Source organism: Fulmarus glacialis, unplaced genomic scaffold (genome assembly GCF_000690835.1).
Source record: "Fulmarus glacialis isolate BGI_N327 unplaced genomic scaffold, ASM69083v1 scaffold37843, whole genome shotgun sequence".
NCBI classification, from domain to species: Eukaryota; Metazoa; Chordata; class Aves; order Procellariiformes; family Procellariidae; genus Fulmarus; species Fulmarus glacialis.
Window position 1 is genome coordinate 48,543 of NW_009201678.1, and position 21,872 is coordinate 70,414.

General features: G+C 37.4%; 1 protein-coding gene across 1 annotated transcript in view; it reads right to left on the reverse strand.

Annotated features, from left to right (window-relative positions):
• LOC104074049 (low-density lipoprotein receptor-related protein 2-like) overlaps window positions 1–20,181 on the reverse strand; it is a gene marked incomplete at its 3' end in the record, with an annotated part of 68,545 nt that extends 48,364 nt beyond the window's left edge. Inside the window, exons 1-2 of the mRNA XM_009574024.1 lie at window positions 20,095–20,181; window positions 743–850 (exon numbers count right to left, since the gene is read on the reverse strand). Coding sequence (XP_009572319.1) covers window positions 743–850; window positions 20,095–20,170 — 184 coding nt within the window. The remainder of the gene's footprint in view (window positions 1–742; window positions 851–20,094) is intronic.
• Window positions 20,182–21,872: the final 1,691 nt, after the last annotated feature.

Genomic DNA, 21,872 nt, shown 5'->3' on the forward strand with positions numbered 1-21,872 from the left:
AAGAAACAATCCAGTGTGAAAAGAACCAACATAAATTAGTCTTTCTCACTCCCCATCAGCTGAAGGGCAAAAACTGGCCTAACCTATAAGTGGGCTGATAACTGCACCAGCCCACAAGACCTCAAAGAACACTAGAACCGAGAAGGCAAAATGCAGGCAAGTTCCTGAAAACAGACTGTGGAGGGAATTTCTTCATTTTCACAACTTTTTAACATTCAGCTTGAAAGAATCTTTGTGCATAGATATTACAGCCCATCTGAATGCAATTGTTGTCCCTGAGCTGCTGGCACTGAGGATAACGCAAGCAACTCTAGACAACTAACCAAGACTCTACTTAAGATGCAGTAGGTACAGCTTGTCGTCTAGTGCCTGAAAGATCCAAAGATTTGAGGCTCAAGTGATGCTGGTGGTAGCTATATGTACATCCAATACTCAGGATTACTGCAATAATAGAATACAATACATTTCTACATCTACTTAGAACATTAGTCATCAAATGAAATGGCATTATTGGACACTCAGATTTTTAAATGAAGGCTAAGTCATGTTAGAAGTTGAGCACTACTTGATTTTCTGACTCCCAAAGCCAATGGAGTCTTAAGTAGATTCTGCAGTCATCAAGACAACCAGGAGTTTTCTCCCCCTCCAATATTCCTTCTTGTACCACAGGTACAGTTGAGCACATTGGCATCTCAGTATTTCTTATATTATAAAAAAGTTGCTCTATAGTTGTTTCACTTACGACAACCAGCTTCATCTGTATCATCCGAGCAGTCTCTAGCCCCATCACACCTCCAATCTGCAGGAATACAGCGACCATTTCCACAGCGAAACTGCCCCCGCTCACATCCTGTGGTAAAGCAGAGTAACGAGCAGGTTAGCAGTACCAGCACATAAAAACAGACACAGTGGAGTGCATACCTGTCAAGCTACAGTAATCTATCAATCACCTTACAGCATGGAAAGGAGAGAAAATAGTATTGCGATAATACAAAAATATAAATAAGTATATATAAAAAAAGATCTCTACACACCCAGTCAACTAAAAAAAGAAAAGAACCAGCTTTAAATCTTACAGGAGATTTCCCAATTAAATCGCTAGAAAATTCCCGTAATTTTAATATTTGTATATTATACAAACAAACAAAAAAAGAAAAAATAACCCAAACTAATCTCAGCGGAGCACCTACACTACAGAAACCTATTTAGCAGGAAAATCACAAGCAGTATAGACTTTATATAAAGGTAGGGCATAATTTTCCACATTATTTCTAAGGTCTAAACGTGCTAAACATTAGTCCTCCCCAGAGTCTCAGCGGATTTAAAAAAATAATAATCCCCTTAGCTGATGTGGAAATCTTGTTTCAGCAATGACTGCTTGAAAGTATAGAAAGAATTCAGTTTTGTTTTGTTTTTTAATAATGCCCTAATATTTAAAATCTTTCCTCTGAAGTATAGGAAAGCATGTCTTCAGTCAACATTTGAATAGCAAATAATTTTAAAAGAAACTAAGCTTTCAGACATTTATGGCTGATCAAAAGCTCCTGCTTGACCTACTAAGGATTATGACCTGATAAAGAAGCATTCATTCCCAGGTGTAAATGCAACTAGATCAGAGTCGACTAATGAAATCTCCAGTCCCGTAGGAAAGAGAAAATGCACTGTTTATGGCCTTTCATTGTGACTACAGCCTCATAAAAAGGGAGTGAACAGTTTTATAGGTCCCCAAAACAATGAGCTATAACATAATTAGGTTCAACAGAGCTCTGTTTCATGTTAATCTGTTGTCAGCACCTCAGAGAAGGGAAGACTGAAAAAACCTGAGGTAGCAGCAAAGCCCAACTCTGAAGAAAAAAAATCCTGTTTCCTGATTTAATTAATAGCCACATGATAAAACTACGTCTTCCAATTATTCTGAGTGATTTGCCCAAAGAAGATAACCTCAGTATACATAAAGCACAACCACCTACTTTTTGAATTCATGATGACATAAATAACATGCTACCTTAACTTTCATGTAAAACCAGGCATATCAACACTGTCACATAAACACAGTTAAGTGATGTATTCCTAAGGGATATAGGCAAGCTACTTTATGCAAGGAATGTTCAAATCTGATTGTCTGGTAGTGACATCCTGATTTATAATGTATCCTGCAAATGGTCAAAAATTTCACTTGGATAAATGGTGGTACGGAGTGGTACAGGAGTATGTTCACCCAAATACCTTCTATAGACTAATGTATGATGGTGGTTGGTGGTGCAGGTCTGGGGTTGGTGGTGCAGGTCTCTTATCAACTACCTTTAAAACACAACAACCTCCCTTGCAAAAATGCCCTGAAGGAATGTACAAGTTCACTCTGGAATCCCAGGCCCTTTCACTGAATTTTGCCCTACAAAGTAACATTTCCATATGAGATTACCAGTTAAAGCTCTAATAAACACAACACAAACCACGATTTATCAACTGGAATTACTATGCAAAGCAAATACTAAATCTGCTTGTATATTTAGTATATTATTGCTATTCAAAACCACTGGAATATTCATAGCCACTTACTTAAAAAGAAGGTACAATACAGAATTAAATCTGCATCCACATGATTAGAATTTCTAATGAAACAGATGCTTATAAACAAGCAATATCAGTAATTTGTATATTATTTCTAAATAATAGCTAGCCAAAAAAATTTCAAGCACTATGTACGACACTGCTAATTTATTTTGCCTATCTTGTATTAACTTACTACAGTTAAACATACCCTTATAGTGATAAAAATGAGGAGATAACACTGATAAACTTTTTAGAAAGCATTATAAACACAGCAGCCTTTGTACAGTATGAGAAATGGTAACTGAATGTTAACAGAAAACCTGCAAATCACGCAGTTCTCCTACACTCTGTAATACTTCGCAGAATTATAGTTTAAGTTGCTCACACCTACATACAGTAAGCGCTGTATCAATGTCTGTTTATACAATTCTTCAGCAGACCTGTTATAATTCATTTAATTATGGCATTAGGCTTTTCAAATGTTATCTTCCATGCTGACTTATAACTGAAGGCAAAGAGCTCTGAAACACCTATAAAAAATACGAAAGACTGATACTTCACTTATCACTGTTTTCTATTATCTTTAGAACAAAGAAAATTACATAGCAGATAATTATGTTAATTCATTAAAAAGACAATCTTTGAAAATAAGTAATATGGAGGAAGTAAAAGTGATCTGCAGTATCAAGGGCACTTCTCACCAAGGTTCTAAAAAGCTTGTGTTTCAACTGCAAACAAAAACAATTCTAACTTTGATAAAGGAGAAAGTAATCAGGGGAAAAATGCGTGATTACAAAATTACTGCTACGAACACCCAGGAGAAATATCCAGAAAGAAAGAAAAATAACCATGTCAGCAAGAACCAGGCTTGTTACTATAGACAACTACAGAGACTATTTTCTCAAAACTTAACTGTACATACTCTGCTAAAAACAAGTACTGGAAACTTACGAGATTTGAAGAATTGTGATTTAGTTACTATGAATTTAGTTATACATTTTAAACAGTATTAATTTAAGTAAAAATATTGCAGGCATTACTCACACTGACTAGTAATGATCCACAGAGGAAGCATATGGAGTCCAAAAGGACTATTTCCAGTGGTATATGCTATGCAATGTGAGCATGCAGCACCTGGGTTTCAGCAAGAGCGGGGACTGACAGAAGACAAGGGGTATCCGCTTGTTTATTGCCATTCACTGAAGGATTAGTCATTGGTAATTTTATGGAAGGTTTTGCTTTCAATAAGAGATTTTTTTTTTTTTAAATGGCAAGGCAGCTCATGAATCAGTCAGACATTGCCAACAATTAATACTAATGAGCTAATTTCCATAGGAATTCTGATTTACTCTGACAGATGCTGATAAAACCAGACACCTCTTTCAGGCAAACAGAATCCTGTTAGCAGGATTCCTGGAGGAAATAACCACCGAGTTTAAAAACAAGCAGTAAAACAATTAGTCTTCACTGTCATCTTAAAATTTGCTAATAGAAAAGAAGCTAGGTGACTTTTGAAAGTTCAAAATTCAGAAATGATTGAATTTTTGGTGTTGCACTACTTTTACTATAATTCAGTTTTAGTCTTCTGACTGTGATTAAAGCACTACTAAAATACGGACTAAAAAATGCAAGGCAGACCTTATGAATCACACCAGAACATGTATAAAGAAGAATCTCTGGGCATTAACAAAAATAATTTTGAAAGATAAGATCTGTTTGAACTGCTCAATATTCAGGAAAACACCAAGGAAAAAACAAAAGTATGATATCATCTTTAATATAAACCAGTCTAGTACTGACAAATGCAAACCAAAGATCAGAAGCATCACTGGAAAAATATAGCCCAAAGCACTATTTCTAAACTTCTTGCTATACTTACTATCTTTGGGCTTTATGCTAACTTTATGCTAGACTTTCCATGGTTCTCTGTGTCTGGGATTCTCTTATAAGAGATTCCTGAGTGGATGTTTAAGATTCACAATTTGCTCAGGTAAAAACAAGAAGGCTAGTATTACTGGCTCTGGGTAAGCTACTTGCACAAAGGTTATGCCAGGTAGTCATTTTCCACTGGAATAAAGTGACATAGTAAAATGATTTTGTCAGAGCAAAGATTGAACAAAACACTAAACAAATGAAATACTGCTTTCCCTGCTTCATTTATTAAAAATAAATGTGTATCTTACCAAAGGAAATAATGCAATACAAGACAAGCACTATTCAATACAATTACCTCATGTTCTGCAAGACAAGTTTTGCCCAACAAATGTTGCCTGCATAGGAATAAAGTATCCTAAGTGAAATCACTGCCAAAGACAAACCCCACTGTCACTAGAGGATGGTAGTCAACCTTCACACCACTAATGAATGTTACTCAATGTCACATTAAGTCATATGGAACTCCAGCAGAAGAGAGAAAGGTTAATAGCTTCAGGCATTTCACAGCACAATGGTTTAACCCATAGGGCTATAGTCTTCAATAAGGCAGCCTGTTACACCCTCTCAACCTCCCCTGTGCTTCATTTGCCCCAATATGTTTATGTAGAAATATTTAGATTGAGAATTAAATCTTACATTCGATCCTCTTGTATTAAAACCAGAATGCTATGTTCGGCTTACAATGGAAACCAATACTGCCTTACTCTCTGCCACTCTTTGCATTACTTTAGACTCCTTTCAGTTCCTCTCTGAACAGTTCTAGTCTTTTCTAATTCTTTTCACACATTTTCTACCTGCCCATTCAACCTGAAGTCCCTCATACTTTTAACTTTGACTACAAATCTTTCCAATTACATGTCATCCACAGATTAAGGGAACCATGACTGTCTAGTCTGACTATACAGAATAGGCCAAAAACCCTCATTGATTCTTTCTTCCTCGTGCTCACAATACCTTTGAGAACTGCTAACACCTCTTTAACAGTTAAGCTTGAATGAAAGATTTAAAGTCATGAAGAATGTACTAAGCCCAGGGTAGATTGTATCACTCTCAAACTGTCCACTCAAAAATGAAACTTACACTGCTACAATTACTTTACACTTCAGGAATCCTCTCTCTCAACAAATTTTTTGCGTTTAAAAGAGTAACGTTATTGAAAGCAGTATTTTTTTAACTGAACAGTTCCACCTTTAATACATCTGCAGTTTTTCAACAAAAAAGTGCAAACAAACTGTACTTTACAGGCCTCTTCCACATAAATTTTACAAAAAGAAAAATAAGTTACAAGCTCCCTTTTCTCCCTTTCTGCCTTCCAACAAAGGTACCCATTCGGCCCCCAAACAGAACAGCCCACTCCAGTGGCCTTGCAGGTAGAAGAATCCTGGAGAATCACCTTCTGTACACTTTGATGTCAGATTTTTGCCTAGCTTAATTGCATGTCAAACAGCCCGAGGTTTTGGAATGCTCAGGGAGGGGAAGCTGAACCTCTGGAAATTCCATCTCTGTTCCCCCACACTAATGAAGAAAGAAGTAAAATCCATAGTTCAGGAAAAACCTTTGCTTATTATTGTAAAATGCCTTGTAATGTTGAAAAGCAGTATTCTGCTAGCAATTATAATAGGCAATTGAACAAAGATTATTTAAAATATAAAGAAAAATAGAGTCTGATAAAATTATACTAAACTTCATATACCTTGAGACAATATTTAACTTTCAGTCTTTCTACACTCTGCAAACTCCATTACATTTAATACAAACTATTCAGATTAAAAAAAACCACAGACCACACGAGCATTTATAGGTATTACAGAAAGCAGTACAAGATTTATCTTCAGTCTTCAAGACCTTGCAACACAGAACATCTTTTGTACCTACATGTCTCTAAACTAGATTATATTAGAAAAATAATTTTAACCGACGATATCAACAGTACAAATGTGAGTCTGCACCCACTTCACATGACCGCCAGATCTCTGTATACAGACTGATAGGTGGACAGGGGACTAGTAAAGGGGCAATCTGAAGCAGAAGAGCTGCAGTGCCAGAGAGACAGAGTTACAAGTTAATAGGGAATAGGATTTCTATTACTGAATTATCATCCAATTACATATTATACTGAGATTATTGTTAGTAATGTAGCATCTACAGACTCAGTAGTCGATCATGGACTCTTTGTGCCTTGCACTGTACAAACACTTAACAAAAAGAAGGGTCATACCCTAGATAGTTTGCAGCATAAAGATGATAGGCACTTGAACTCACCTGGGTGCCCCAATGTCAACAAGCAAAGGCCAAATGGTGCTGTTCTTCCCTTTACCAATGCATATTCATATTCTACTGTTTCTCCAGTAGCACTCCAGGAAGTCACAGTACCTGACATGCACACTCTGTTTTGCTGGTATATTTATTAGACAGCACAAGAAACAAGACACATACACCTTGATCTTTCCTCTGGTGAGTTTAACAGTGATCAATGCATTACTCTTCACAAAAGTTGTCTACTCTGTTTTTGAGTCTGTTTATTCTTCTGAATGCCAACAACATCATGTGATGCATGTGCAGAAGTACTTTGTTTATTTAATTTAATTGTTTTATTATGCACTCCCTAGCCCCCAAGCAAAGATGCAGACATCTTAGAAAACTTCCTGGTACACAAATCATACAGATTATTTCAAATTATTTTATGGGGCGGGGGGGAAATAATAAAGGACTGAACTTGAAGCAACAGATCTGGTTCTCCACTAAGTCTAACTGGACTAAAAGATTTGGCTCCCAAGTCCCAGTTGCACAGCTTCCTCAAAAATTAGCAGAAACCCATTGATGATAATAAAATAGCTTTTCCTCCACCAAACAGCAGAAAATTATACTTCTAGACCTTCTCCCTAAAAATCCAATCACATGTAGAATTTTATATATTATTGGATTATAAATAGAACTGATATTGGGAGGGTGAAAGGAATGAAAACAGAAGAGAAACTTAAGTTTAATCTTCGCTCCTTTGTTTGTTTCTGTAAGCCTACCTGGATATGCAGAGTCTCAGACGAATGAGCTAGATATTCCATATTAACTGGGGAGGAAATTTTGAGTAAACCACGTCCTGAGTTCAGTGGAATGACGGGTATCAGAAGCTGTAATAAATGAATCTTGCCTGTCAGAGTAGAACCCAATACCTACATTTTAAATTTTTACTCACTGATTTTTAATAAAAAGCACCTTAAAATTCAAGAACAAAAGTGAAAATTTCGTCTTTCAGTATGGACTTAGAAATACCATGTTTCACTGCAGCAATGGCAGATTTTTATGTTTTCCCTTTCAAAACCACTTGCCAAGTAGTGAGAAAAAAAAAAGGAAGTCTGGAAACAGCAAAATCTACATTATATTCTGTGCTTTGTGTCTGCATGCTCTTGCACATACAGACACTTGTCAACTAAAACCATTGTTAAAACTGAAGCATCAAATCTCATTTTAATAATGCTCACATGCAAAGTCTTTTTTAAAAATACTTAAAATTAGTGTATTCGATGTTAAACTATTTGCTTTCAGTTAATACAGTTATAAAAGGACTATAGATTCATTTCTGCTAATGCCTCAACATAAATCCAAGAATCAAAGAAATTCAGGATTTTAATCTACTGAAACTAAGCAGGAAAGCTTTCCTGTAAAGAAAAAAGAGTTCAAGTCTCCTGCAGACATCAAGTTCAAAGGAATGACACTGTAAATGCCTCCTAGCAACGTTAAAGATATTCATAATCCTCATCCTCTCTACCTTACTTTAGCTTTATTAATTGAAAAAGCAACGAATGCAAACAGCCTTATAAAAATAGAAACAGTTTATAAATTCATTTTTAACAAATCTGTTCAATTTTATTTTTTTCAAGTATAAGCCTGAACTAATAATAAAGAGAACAAGCTCCTAATTTTCTGATAAACCACATATGGACCTCTTAGAAAAAACTCTGAGTTTTAAATTATTTTTTTTTCTTAAAGCTCTGGTATTCAGAACAAAATAACTATGGTTTCTACACTACCACTTTAAAACTAGCCATTCTGGAAAAAGTAAAAAAAAGTTAAAAAGTAAAAAAAAGTTAAAAAAGTTAAAAAGTAAAAAAAAGTTAAAAAGTAAAAAAAAGTTAAAAAGTAAAAAAAAGTTAAAAAGTAAAAAAAAGTTAAAAAGTAGCCATTCTGGAAAAAGTAAAAAAAAAAATTAAGGTATACAATATTTTTAAATTATTCACACTGATCCTAGATGTAAAAAAAATAAACTTAAATTTAAAATCATGAGTTTATTTATCATACATGCTCACAAACAGCACATATCCATACCATGCATCTTTACCATCATATACAGTACTATAAGCAAATTAATCAAAATTAAGTTCCTTTATAATCTTGCTTCAACTCACACACTTTTTAAAAAGCAACAAATAAACTCTTACTATCTTCTTAGTTCTATAACAAGGCAGGAATAAGAAATAATCCTTTTAAGCAAGGGCTAATTCTAATAGACAGGAGGTGATACTCCTTTCTACTGATAAAGAAAATATTCCTTATATTGAACAGACCAGGTTTCTTCTTCCATTTAAGTCACTGTCAAATTTCTCGTACTTCAGTGATAACTGAGAATCAGCCATTAATTTTTGTTGGACACTTTCTTTAACCCCAGCTGTATATAAAGTATTTTCCAAGCTGAGAATAATAAAAACTATTTGTACTCCTTTCTAAGAGAATTTAGTAAAGGTGTTATCTGTATGGCCAAATTCAAGAGAACCAGTATTTGCAGTACTGAAAGATTAGCCTTCACAATATATAAACGTATTTCAGACACATATTACATGTAAAGAACATGTTCTGCACTAAATTGGATACCCTCAACCAGTTATCTTGACATTAGGTGTCTTAATCCACATAAATCAATCGTGATTCTGTTAGCTGGGTAAGCAAAGCAAGCACTGTGGATCTCTAGGGAAGCGTACACATCTGAGCTCTACTAAATCCTAGAAGCTTCTTTTTCATGAATGGCACATTAAATATGCAAAAATCTGTTCTAATTGACCAAATGACATAAAGAGGAAGAAGAACAAGCAAACACAGTAGAAATAAAGACACCCCCAGTTACTCACAGAAGGAAGCATCCCAAGCATTTTCATAAGAATGAACCTTGCTAATGGCCCCAAGGCTGCTGTAGAATAACAATTGGGTAACAGAGTGAGGAGGGGAGTATGACCAAGCGAGGAAAATCTTCAAGACTAGGAAGTATTTACAACTACACAGTGTGTAGAAAATGAAGGAAAAGTGCTTAAACAACTTGGTGAGAACACCTACGGTACATACCACTGAGAAAGTCCAATAGGTGCAGTCCAATAGGTGCAGTAGAAGATGATAAAAACCACCTTCTCAGGAAGCTATTCTCATTTTGAGAGCTGTACTGTTTTTTAAATAAATTTTCCAGCTGATGTGCTGTTTCTTCTCAAAATTAGACCCTATGCTGCGATGGTGAGCTGCATTCCATTCAGTCATGCTCTCCTGAAAGCTGATGAGTCCTTGTAGCACTAAGAATCAGCCTCACTAAGAGCCTTCCAATATAGTTTGTGTCAGTGAAATTGTGTAATTTTTTATATTTCTTTTATGTATTATTGCTAGAATGAAAATTGCCATGCAACATATAACACTTTGCCAAATCATAAACCTTACTGGAATATTATATCACAAGTTATTAAATGAAAAATGAAACTTGTAATGCAAAAAGTAAACCACTTTCCTTTACAGATAATAAACATGGTATGCACATAAAGCGAAAGCTATTTCTCTCTTCCCATCACAGAACCCATATCTATAACAAAATTCTTCACTACTTGAGTAGCGCCACCATAACTAGTGGAACTCTAGAGAAAAAAAAGACAATTTAAGCTGTGTCCCAAAGCTTCACAGGGTAGTAGTCATCATTTTGCACTTCAAAGATAGTGACTGTTACTTGTTGCAAACTAAACACGTGAGAACATAAAAGCAGAAAAACTGAAGTGTCAGTAGAGAATAGATAGATCATACACTACAAGCATCTAGTGTGCCTAGATAGACATTCTAATGCTACTTGCTACTGCCCATGACGTTAGGAACGACATATATTTCTTTGGATGCATTGACATTCATCATGTTTCTCCCTTATTCAGTAGTGACTCAATTTCAGCTAGCAGCTAATAGCTATGGCTAGTCATTCCTTATCAAGCTTCTTGAAAAAGAAATTCCATGTGCTAAGGCAGGCCTGAGTAAAGGAAGGATCACCCGAACTGAAACAACAATGTTGTCCAATGTGCACACAAAATACAACTTTATCTTAATAGACCTGAAAATGAACAATAAGAATTAAATAATCTTTTGGCTATTTCATTTTTAAATGTGGTATATTTTCTTTATAGTTTTCAGTTTAAAAAATAATTTAAAAAATCCTTTTACCCATATAGTTGTACTAATGAGTTTGTCAAATTAAAAAGACAAAGTCCTTGAATTCATCAAAAGAGGATAAGTACAAGAAATACCATCTTCCACTGAAACATTACCCTTCCTGTCAGCCCCAATGGAAGCATTTCGCTTAGATCTCCCGTAACCAGCCGAGCTCTACAACTGTCAGATTTACTCACCCATTTGGATTTTTTAAGGATACTTGATTCTGCTGCTACTTCCCTTCATTGCTGGCTGCTAGGCATAATATTTTAAGTAATTCTTTCAATTACATTAGCTAGCTACTCTAAGCAGCCTTCCAGGTACAGGGGTGAATAGCAGGGAAGAAGGGTCTCCTGCTCTAGCTTGTGTGAGCCCTATACTTGCTGCATCCTTGGAAACACAAGAGCATACAAGTACTGCATACTATGTACTTACATCCGGAAGCAAGTGCACAAAACCACAGGAAAGGCACACGCTGTCTCCCAAGTTTCACAGCGGTAGCACACAGCATATAAATAACATCGCTCACAGAACTGCAGGCGTTTGCCTACAGACTTGCAGCCTTTAAATCATAATCCCTTCCTCACAGCAATAGTTCCCATCAGTCTTTCAAAATGCCTGCTAGGAAGAAGACTGCAAACACATCTGGTATACTGCTGGCCACAGAGTCAGTAACTCCATACAGAATATTTAACGACTGAGATTTTCCCTTAATGGGGTGATAATTTGGGTCTCTCTCTCCCTCTCTCCCCCCCCCCGCCCTTACCTTATGAAATTTCTTGGGATTTAAGTCTCTGAGAATTCTTGACCCCTATTAGCAAAAGTTAAATAGGCCAACAAGCTAGAAAGTATGGAACATCTCAAAAAAAAAAAGAAAAAAAAAGCAATCAATTGCTAAAGCATCTTTTCTTTAGGAAACCAAACAAAAAACAGGAAGGAATGGTTTCTGTTATCTAATAGGTGATAAAGTCTTAGTATGGATAAAGTACTTCGTCAAGGTTGGAGTTTTTACCTCACTCTTAATTAATTTAAATTTTGCTACCCATTATTTTATTGAATTTCACTATTTGTCTTTTAGTTCCTTTTTTCTCAAACAAATCCAAGAGATACCCCAATTTGTAAAGAATTTAAAGCTCAGCTTTGAAGTTTTATTATTTTTTGTATTTTCACTGTAAGATAACCATTTTAGAACGCATTCTGTGGTAGACTTAATAAAGTTAAAAACTGCAAAACTAATAAAAGCTACTAATAACAGCATTTTTGCATTTGCACTGTTAAACATCATTTTTTTCAATTGCTTACAGTTAGAACACAAATTCCATTACAGAATACCACTTCTGCAAGTGCCAAAGGAGCCCAATTGTCGTTGTTGCCCTCTTTACTCAGGCAGAGCTCCCGGTGGAGCAGATGGCCACCCTGCCTGAGGCCACAACTGAGCTATGTCTGAGGCTCTACTCCCAGTTCCTATTGGTTCAGCAAACAGAAATTTGTCAAGGCTCAGATTAACAACTGAAGTAGATGCAGTTTAATTAGTCCACTAAATACCCTTCATGTACTGCAGAGGTGACAAAAGGAATTTTAGTACTTTGCTACATTTACAGAATAGTAGGAACAAAAATTCATTTTCAGTGATGCTTTAAAGTGCATTCTGTGGCTGACTTCATACAGAAAAGTAAAAACTGCAAAGCTAATAAGAACAGCTCATATATTCATACGGAAGACACCACAAACTTTGTCACTCATTTCAGACACAAACTGGAGCTCATTTGTTTCACGTGAAATGGTCTAAAAACCTATTAGACCTCGCAGTAGTGTAAGTTATTTTTATTAACACAGCTAGAAGGCCAACAAAAACTGCAGCAGCATTCCATGTGCTTGGTTATTATCCAACTCATTTATTGCTTTGCAGGTTGAGAACAGCCCTACAATCCTGCTCAAAAGTGAACACGTGAGCAGTCCCATTCAAGTCAAGCCATCTGTTTACACTAGACAACTTTACAAAAGGGTTTCCCGCAGTGCTAATGCTGGTTCACTATGGCCCTGATGGGACCACTCTTGTAACTAGCATGCTAGCCAAGCATTTCCTGTATGTTCTTAGCAGTAGCATTAAGCAGTGGTTGCACGGCCAGCTGAGCCAACCCACTGACTTACCATAGGAAAAAGGTCCTCTCTTTCTCTCCCTCTTTCCAACTCCTTTCTTTCTCCCTTGATGCCACGGTTCACTTTCTTTTCCAAACTCCAGTAACCACCGGACCTTTCTGCATGCTGCTCTAAATCACTAAGCCACCAGAAAACCACCTAATTCCCGAGGCCTGGTTTAGTTTTCCTCCAGGTTCGTAAGTGAAAGCAGCTCACAGAGAGGTCCGATGAGCAGTGGTGCTAGCACAAAGCAAGCAGCAAGAACTCAAGGCTGGCAGCAACATGGAAATGGGACATTAGAGGAGAGAGAGAAGGAGAGTGGGGCCTCCTGCTTGCGGCAGCAGTGAACTGTTCAATTGGCTCATCACTTCTCACGAAACTGTACCCTTAGATGACAAGGTATGACAAGGGCTTGATCAGATCTAAATGATGTTGAATGATGTGAACTGGTGTTGAATGATGTGAACTTTACACAGTAAGCTTCCTTCTTCTGGGCAAACATGGGGAGGATTATTGATACATGTATGTACTCCAGTTCTGCAGGCCCTACACTTCCTCGAACTAAACTAAACTCTCTACGGTATATTTATCTGAGCTGATAACGTGCACAATGGCTTCTGAAGATAAAAACCATTACCTAGATTCTAAATATATCAGTGAATGTATCAGCTCCTGGGATATCTTGTGGACTATGCCTTTTTTTTTTTTTTTAGAGATACCACAGAACACAACTAAAACCCTCATCCTTCTTGCTCCACAAAAGCATGAGCCTGCAATCCCCATCAAAGGGAGTCCCTATTGGAACGGACCCCCATTCTTTGACTCAACTCAGCAGGGTGTAGTATCATGACCTGCTTGTGCAAGAAAATAATTGGGCAGACACACTGCTGCTGTCAACAGTGCCCTTTTGCTGAAGATCTGGCTTCTTGATTGTAAAACAAAGGCAACTTATTCATGTTAAAAGCATAAAATAGAACAGGTCATGAAAGTAGAACAATTTCAGTCAGCTCTTCTATGTCATTTCATTAATCCAAAACAAAACTTGTAACAGTGATCCTTAGATCTCTAATCCACTTTAAGCATTGCAAAACAAAGAAAACATTAAAAGCCTTGAAACCAACAGTAAAAGCTTATGGAATCCGCTAAAGGCTATCCATTCCATTAAACATTTCTATGCTTACTCATTGAACTTCATTTTCTTAAACTGTTCTAAAAGTCTAAAACTGCTGAGTTAAGGAAGCAAAAAGCAGTTAATAAAATGAATACTGTCATAACAAAGTGGACTTCAAAATGGATCTCAAACAATAATAAGCTATTAAGAGATGTTTACTCTTCACTGAGTCCTATTTTCTATCTCTTCGATCAGTACAACTCAGGGATAATTTCTCTGAAATTAATGGAGTTACACTGGGTTGACTCAGAAGAAACCTTGTTATTCCTTCTTCCAGAAACAGCTCAAGGTATCTCTAAGAATAAAGTATAATGATCAAATTATACAAAGAAGCACTTTAAATAATTTGAAAAACAGCTCTGTCCTTTATTTGCCACAGAAAGTGTAAGCTATTAAAAAGAAGCTCACAAATTATCTGGTTATCATCGGTAATTAACCACAATAGAATAAAAATATCAACTTCTCCTTAAATAGATGTCAACCTGTAGATCATTAATTAGAAGGGACTGTTAGTATTTTTCAACAATGACAACTTCTAGAAAGTGTAATTTCCTTTGAAACATCCAAAGTCCTATATGGTTCCAGCACTTTTTAAACAGAGCTCTAAAAGAGGAGAAACAATTATAAACTCCTCCTTAAAAAAGTGATAGTACAATGTGATTCAAAGTTACATATTTGCCTATCTGAAGAGTTTTCACAAGCTCTCAGATCTAAAAATAAGTATTGTAGGAAGACTGAATGGCATTTGATCTAATATTCATAAAGATAAAACAAACTACCTCTACAATGTGCCTATTTGCTGCTCAATTAAAAATAAGAGTATTCAGATTAAAAAAAAATCTCCACAGACGAACCTCCACGTTCGGTGCTAAATAATGAGAAGTTAAAAAAAACACCATTGGGCTTTGATCTGGCAATAATCTAACAGTGCAAGAAGGCATATGGAGGGGGAAAGGCCCCAAACAGTGTGAATGATTTCATGTCAATCCAGGAAGCCGAAAAGGAAAAGAATTAAAAGGCTTTAATGAAATTGCATTCTACCTTGCCCCCAAATGAATCTTTGGTCATTTCCTGCAAAACACATGGAAAGTAAATCCAGATTAAAGTAGGATTTCATTGCTCAAATTTCCAATCAGCTCAATATATGAAAGAAGGTTTTGGGTTGTCTTACAGGGAAATAGAAGCACTGCATACATGACGCATTTATCTTAGTTGAAATCTCCTTAGATGCTCTGTCTCTATTAGTCTTGACTCCTGTAGCTTAATTATTTACTGTAATTATAGCATTTGGCGTAGAACCTAAATCTAACCAGGTGTCATCCAATTATTGCTTTCAATTTTTAACTAAAATTCTGGGGTCTGTCCCATTCTTTGCTTTAGCTGATTACTTTGCAAATTCCTGATATGCTTTGCTGAACAGAATACAGAAAAAGAGTAAATTATTAAGAAAATTCAAGAGATGTACTAAAACAGGGCTACTCATTAAAAAGAATCATACAAAAAAAATTACTGTCAGTGCACAGAAATACCACTCATTAATTAAAATGTAAGAAGATTATAATGTGTTTCACTGATAGGTACTTCTAAATTGTCAGCCCTCAGGAAATAAACTAGTTCAGAGCCAGGTAGATGGACACTCAGTGGGATTTTTGCTCTTGATTTTGTGCGAGTACATACCCAAGAGAAACCAAGAAAACCATACTAGTGCAGGATTATGAACACTGCAGCCCATAGGTCATGCACAACACCTATTAAATTGTATGTCAGGATTGCATCCGTGTATTCATTTCCTTTGCCATCCTTTCTCCCTTCTCATTACTCCCAAATCCTCAGTCCCCAAGGAAAGTCTCACTCAAGGTCTTCAAACATTAGGTCTTGGCAGGAGCGTAATCTTACAGACAGGCTTCTCTGTCATTTAAACGTGCATAGTGCTGTACAAGGGAGTATGAATACTGACTCTGCCCTGTCGCCTACAGCAACGTCACTATACATCATCCTATAGACAGATTAAATAGATTTGAGTGAAGGCAATGTCTAAAAAACACTGAATTATTAATTTGGAGATTGAACTATTACAATGCTTGATGGAAAAGCATGTTTCTCTGTGACATTCTGGAAAGAGCTGCTGTAGCTCTTCTCTTCTTGGTCTTATCGTACCTATTCATTACTGGCCTCACTTCATGCAAATGTTCACTGTGATTTCTGAGATATCACACTATATAGATTCATTCTTAGAATAGCCTTCATTCTCAGACTAATAAAGACCTTATAATGGTAACAAATTTTAATCTCATTGGCCTGGGACACATTTAAGCCGATGATTTATCATTGCAGAGATTTAGGATGTAAATCAAATTTGATGCACTAACTTTTGTGTTACAGCAAAGTTTCTGCACAAATCATGTTTTGCCAAGATGTATACAGAATAGATAATCAGTTTTCCTAAAAAAAAAAAAAAAAAAATTTAAATTAAAAGTCTTCTGATCATGAGATCAACACAGAAACCTTAAAAAAAAGAGTCAGTAAACCATGAGTTATTGAAAAGAAGGGGAAAAAATAAATACTAGAAGTCAACCTAGCTGTGATCTTTCGGCCTCTTAATTCAACATAGAATCCAAAAATTAAAAAAATTAGCATATATGTAGAGAGAAAGACCATTAATGGAGGTGCTTGCATTTCCAGCTGCATTTCCCAGAATTCAAAAGTTTACGTGAATATTATGATTATCAGCAAGGAAAATATACAGCCTGGCTAAGCAATCATTGATCTCATAATTCACAGAAATGTGAATCTGTCATCTTTGATTCCATACATGAAGCTAAAGAAATAAAAAGATCCTCAGAAGTATCCACTAGAAAGATGGGGGAGGTAAACAGCAATTTAAACATTGTAAACTACACAATACAGTGAAATCCCAGACTTTACGTAAGCGATTTGGTACTTTGCAATAAATTGCAGCAAAGCCAGAATTTCAGTGTAAGTACATGCAAGTCTGAAAAAAGATGATACTGGCATTGTTTTGTAACTTGCACTAATTTAACAGAATTGGTGACAAAAATCAATACCAATGTCATTTATTAAATAATTCATATTATTGTAATACTAATACATTTATTTTCTGGAAGATTTACAGCATCTCTGTTGAAAGTAGGTCATCAGGACCTAAGGGACACCAAAAAGCAACAAAGGAAATTTAAGTTATCTGAAATATATAGGTTACAGAAATATTAACTACAGTAGATTTGTGAAGAATGTTCTTAATACTTTGTGTCTAGAAAGAAGGGTTCTTTTTTATAAAGAAAAGCAGGTTTCTATAAGTGATTTATAGATTATTTTATATATACAAATGATTTTATAATGAAACTAAACTAACAGTTCCTCTGATGCTGAACCATTAAGAACAGAAAAAAATTCCAACACTCAGGTACTAAATCCTCATCAAAAAAAGTACAGCAGGCCTTCCATGTTAGATAAGGTGAGCCCAATAACAGATACTACGTGGAATATTGCATGAGTATGTAGATCTGGTGTGCTTTGCAGTAACATTAAAGAACTCATTGTTCAAATGCAAAGTTGCCCTAGTGCTCTCATTTGCCCTCTGCAAAACTGCTGAGAGTACAACATCCATCCAGTGTCTCTAGTTTATGACTATGAGCATGAAGCACTTTGAGATTCCTCAAAACAAACATTAACGTTAGTCCCGTGATGCTCCTTCTTGACACTACCTTTACTCAGGTATTTTTTTAGATTCCAGCTGCAATTTTTCCTGACAACAGTTACCCCACAGGCAACAAGGATTATAGAGTAAAGGTTGCAGAACCAGGCCCTGTACTACTGGCAATTACAAGAGGCAGTATTTTTATTCAGTTTATAAGTGGTATGTTTAATTCCAGTAAATCCAGAATTAGATAAATCAAGGAAGACTCATGATACTATCATTTGAGCAAGTGTTCAGGTGAAACTACTTCTAGAAACATCCAGCTTATACTGGGAACACTCAGATATTGCCAACAAAAACCTTCAAAAACATTATGGAAGCACCTTTGAAAATACTGAGGATTAGGCAAGATAATATGGTTGTCACCATTTTCCTTCTGAGCGTTGGTATTGCTTTCATGAGTCTCTTAATGTTTTTTTTTTTTTTAAATGAGAGTGACATGATCTCAACATTCCAGGAGCTGGAACTTAAGGATACCAAATATTTTGCAATAATAATCACAGTGTGGCCAAGATTGCTATCCAGAGATTTTAGTAGTATCAGTTACCCGTTACTAAAACTATACTGTTTCATTTGCAGTTATTCTACTCTGAAGGGGGCAAGGGAGTGACCATCAAAGTAAAAAACTTCTGTACTTCCACTGCCTATGGATGCTAGTTCAAAGCTTCCCCCTACTTATCCTGTCATGTCATTTACCAGGCATGTCCTGAACAGTCAAAAGTGGCTGTAGAGCAAAGGAATAAATTTTTAGATCAGCACTGCAGCTTCCATTCTATCCAATGTAAAATAATAGTGCATAGGATTAACTCTGCCCAGTGTGACCTCCTTGGCTACAGCTTTTACGGGTCTCCTGCTGCACATTAGCTATCTCCTATTTCCCTGCTCGTAAGTGGGAGCTGCTAGCAACAGTTGCTGTATAATTACTTACTTGATTCTGTCTAAGGAGCTTAAACTAAGAGTTGAGCAAAGAAAGCAGATTAACAATTTGAACGCACGCTTAATACACAGACACACACACAACCAGCAAGACTGCTGGGTCAGTACATGGGGCCAAGGAAATGCACCTCAGCCACTCTTGCTCCAAGAAGACAGGCTTCATTTTCACTGCAGGGCAATTAAACTGCGCGAAGAGGGGGAGACAGGAAGAGATGGGCTGCTGCCACAGGCTGGGGAGAGGACTGGAGACACAGCTACTCCATCCCTCGCAGCCAGATTAGTACCAGAGGAGCGGCACTCAGCCTGCTCTGCCCGTCACATGCTCCCAGATGTCGCCTAGCAACAGCAAAGCCCAGAGAAAAAGTTCTCCCTCTCTCAACTTCAAATCTGCGTCTGAGACCGACTGAGGGGAGCTTATTGTGCTCCAGACTAAGCATCTGTTTCTTTCTTATAGTCTTCTGTAAATGACTGCATAAGGTACGCAAGCCTGTCCACACATAACGCCCCCCCACAGGCACAACCTGTATACGTGCAAGTGCCACAGCCTGTGCGCTTCTCAGCAAGAACAACCCTAGCCACAATTTTAGTGGTCACCAAACCTGCTCCTGGAATGCAGGTGAACTCTGCTCTGCAAAACCACCCAGACTTCAGTAGCAAGAAGGGCACAAAGATCACAAGGAAAAAATGCAAAAACTCTGAGGTGACTTTTTTTTTTTTTTAAAACCTTATCCACAGCCAGTAAAGCAGTACTCGCTACAGGAAAAGCTGCCCACTTGCATCTCTGTAAAACTGTGAGTTTAGACCGTGGAGTTGCAAAGTCTGAGCTGTCCCTCCAAATTTAGCAACATTTGTGTGTTGCTGTCTTCTACAACCAGAAAAAAAGTTTGTACAAACCAGAAAAACAATCAGAAAAAACATCCTGGGATAATTTAAAACCAAGATGAAGTGAAGCTAGAGAGCCGGTGGTGTTTGTAGTGTTTTTTAAGGCACTACTTCCTTTCCACAACAGAAATCAACTCCATCAAATAACTCCTGGAAAGAGCCAAATGTCTCCCCTAGCTATTAGAAAGAACTCCTTGAATCCGCTCCTGTTAACCCTCTACTTCCAGGCACTTTGGTCTTTTTCTCATGTAAGTCCCCAGGACAAGGATGTGCTCCTTGGGGTGCAAGTCCCATTCCGGAGACGCTGGAGCATAGCGCTTACCTTGGCAACTGCCCTGCATTATGCATGCAGTGAATAATATGAGGAGTTTGCAAGCAGTTGCTGCTCTTCCATCCATCCGATGGTGAGGTCCCATCTGGGCTGGGATGCTCCAGCTCCCTCAGAAGCTGGCTCCTCGACTCCGGGGTGCTGATCTGCACAGCAGCAGCACAAGCAGCCTGGTGTCTTTTTCTTATCCCGCTAGTTGCAGAAGAAAGGCGTGTTCGCCTGTTGAGACATCGCGTTTTCTATAAACTCCCACCCTCCAGACATTGCATAAAGCTCTTTATACCCGGCAGCCCCGGAACTAGCATGAGGGAATCAGGCACTGCTCCAGGCCCTGCAGCCACAGGCTCCCTCTGCCCCTCCTTCCACACTTTGCAGGATAGGCAAGATGCTTCCAAGTCCCTGCACTTTGCAGACTTTATATCAGAGTCCATTGGTGCTACACTGCGTATTTTGAGTAGATCAGGGGAATTTCAGATTGCAAGTGAAATATGTCCCAGGTTTTAGTGTCCCAAAGGCATGCTCCAAACAAGAAAAGCATTTTTGACAACTTTGAAAAAACGTCAAACACCTACTTACCAATGCAGGGGATAAAGCTTAGAACTTACTATTATTATTATTCCTCACATAAATATCGTGAAAGGAAAACTGTAGGGATGAAACTTACTTCTGCACTTTCTTAGCAGATAAAATCAGTTTGGTAAAGTGCTTTGGCTGTGAATGCTTAAGATATCAGCTGGAGACACCTTACTCTGGTTCTAACTCTCCAATAGTGTGTGCAGCACACGTGAAATGTCTGCCTGTGTTTTACTGCTGCATTTCAGGAATCATATACCTACTAGCAAGGGTAGGACAGAGCATAGTATCACAGCAGAAAGATAAAGATACCCTAATACTTCAGGCTGGAATGCAGCCTTGGGAAAAGGGCAAACACTTTGGAGGCTTTGCTTGCAGGATCAGAAGCATCATACATAAGCTGTGTGAAGTTAAATCATTATTTTGTTTTATACTAGTCAGAAATAGTCTTTCATGTAGAAAATTTAGTTATGCCAAGCTGTTCCTTTCTCTGTATGTGTGCACACGCATGCATGTGAACAATGACTACTGTGCATACATACCATAGGAGAAAGATGGGTCTATTTGTCTTGCAAGAGGTTTTGTCAGATTAATTTTAATGACACCACCTTTATAAATTCCATATATTGTTCACGTTAGCTTCATGCCATGTTCATTATACTGCAGTGGGTGTTTGCTGATGCTGCAACAGAACTTAAGCAATATTTCAAAGCATTAACTCTTCTTCTTTTGCCATGGACTGCAATTTCAGTGAGGGGTAGAGGTGCCTGCATTACTCTTGCAAAAGTTGCGGAGGAACATGTTGTTGCTTATTAGTAGGTTGTGATTTTTCTCCAGGTCCTGTAGGACGCTAATCCTTCTAAACCTCTCCGTAAAGGTTTTCTATCTATCAAGATAGAAAAGGAGGGGGGGGAGAAGGGGAAGAAGGGGGAGAAGGGGGAGATGATGTGGAGCATAGGCTATTGCAAGGTTGTGATTTATGCAGGTTCAGGGCTGTTTGGTGTAGTGGTACGACACAGCACCGGGGTCAAGCCACAAGAAACACTGGGGGCAGATCAGAATATTCAATTAGCTTCCTGGCACCTCTGAATCACAAAGAGAGGATAAGATCTCTCCATCACAAGATCCAGAGCTGCCGGGGGAGGGGGGGGGACCTGCCCTCTTCAAATCTCTCTCCTCCCTCCCACCCTCTCTCCTTT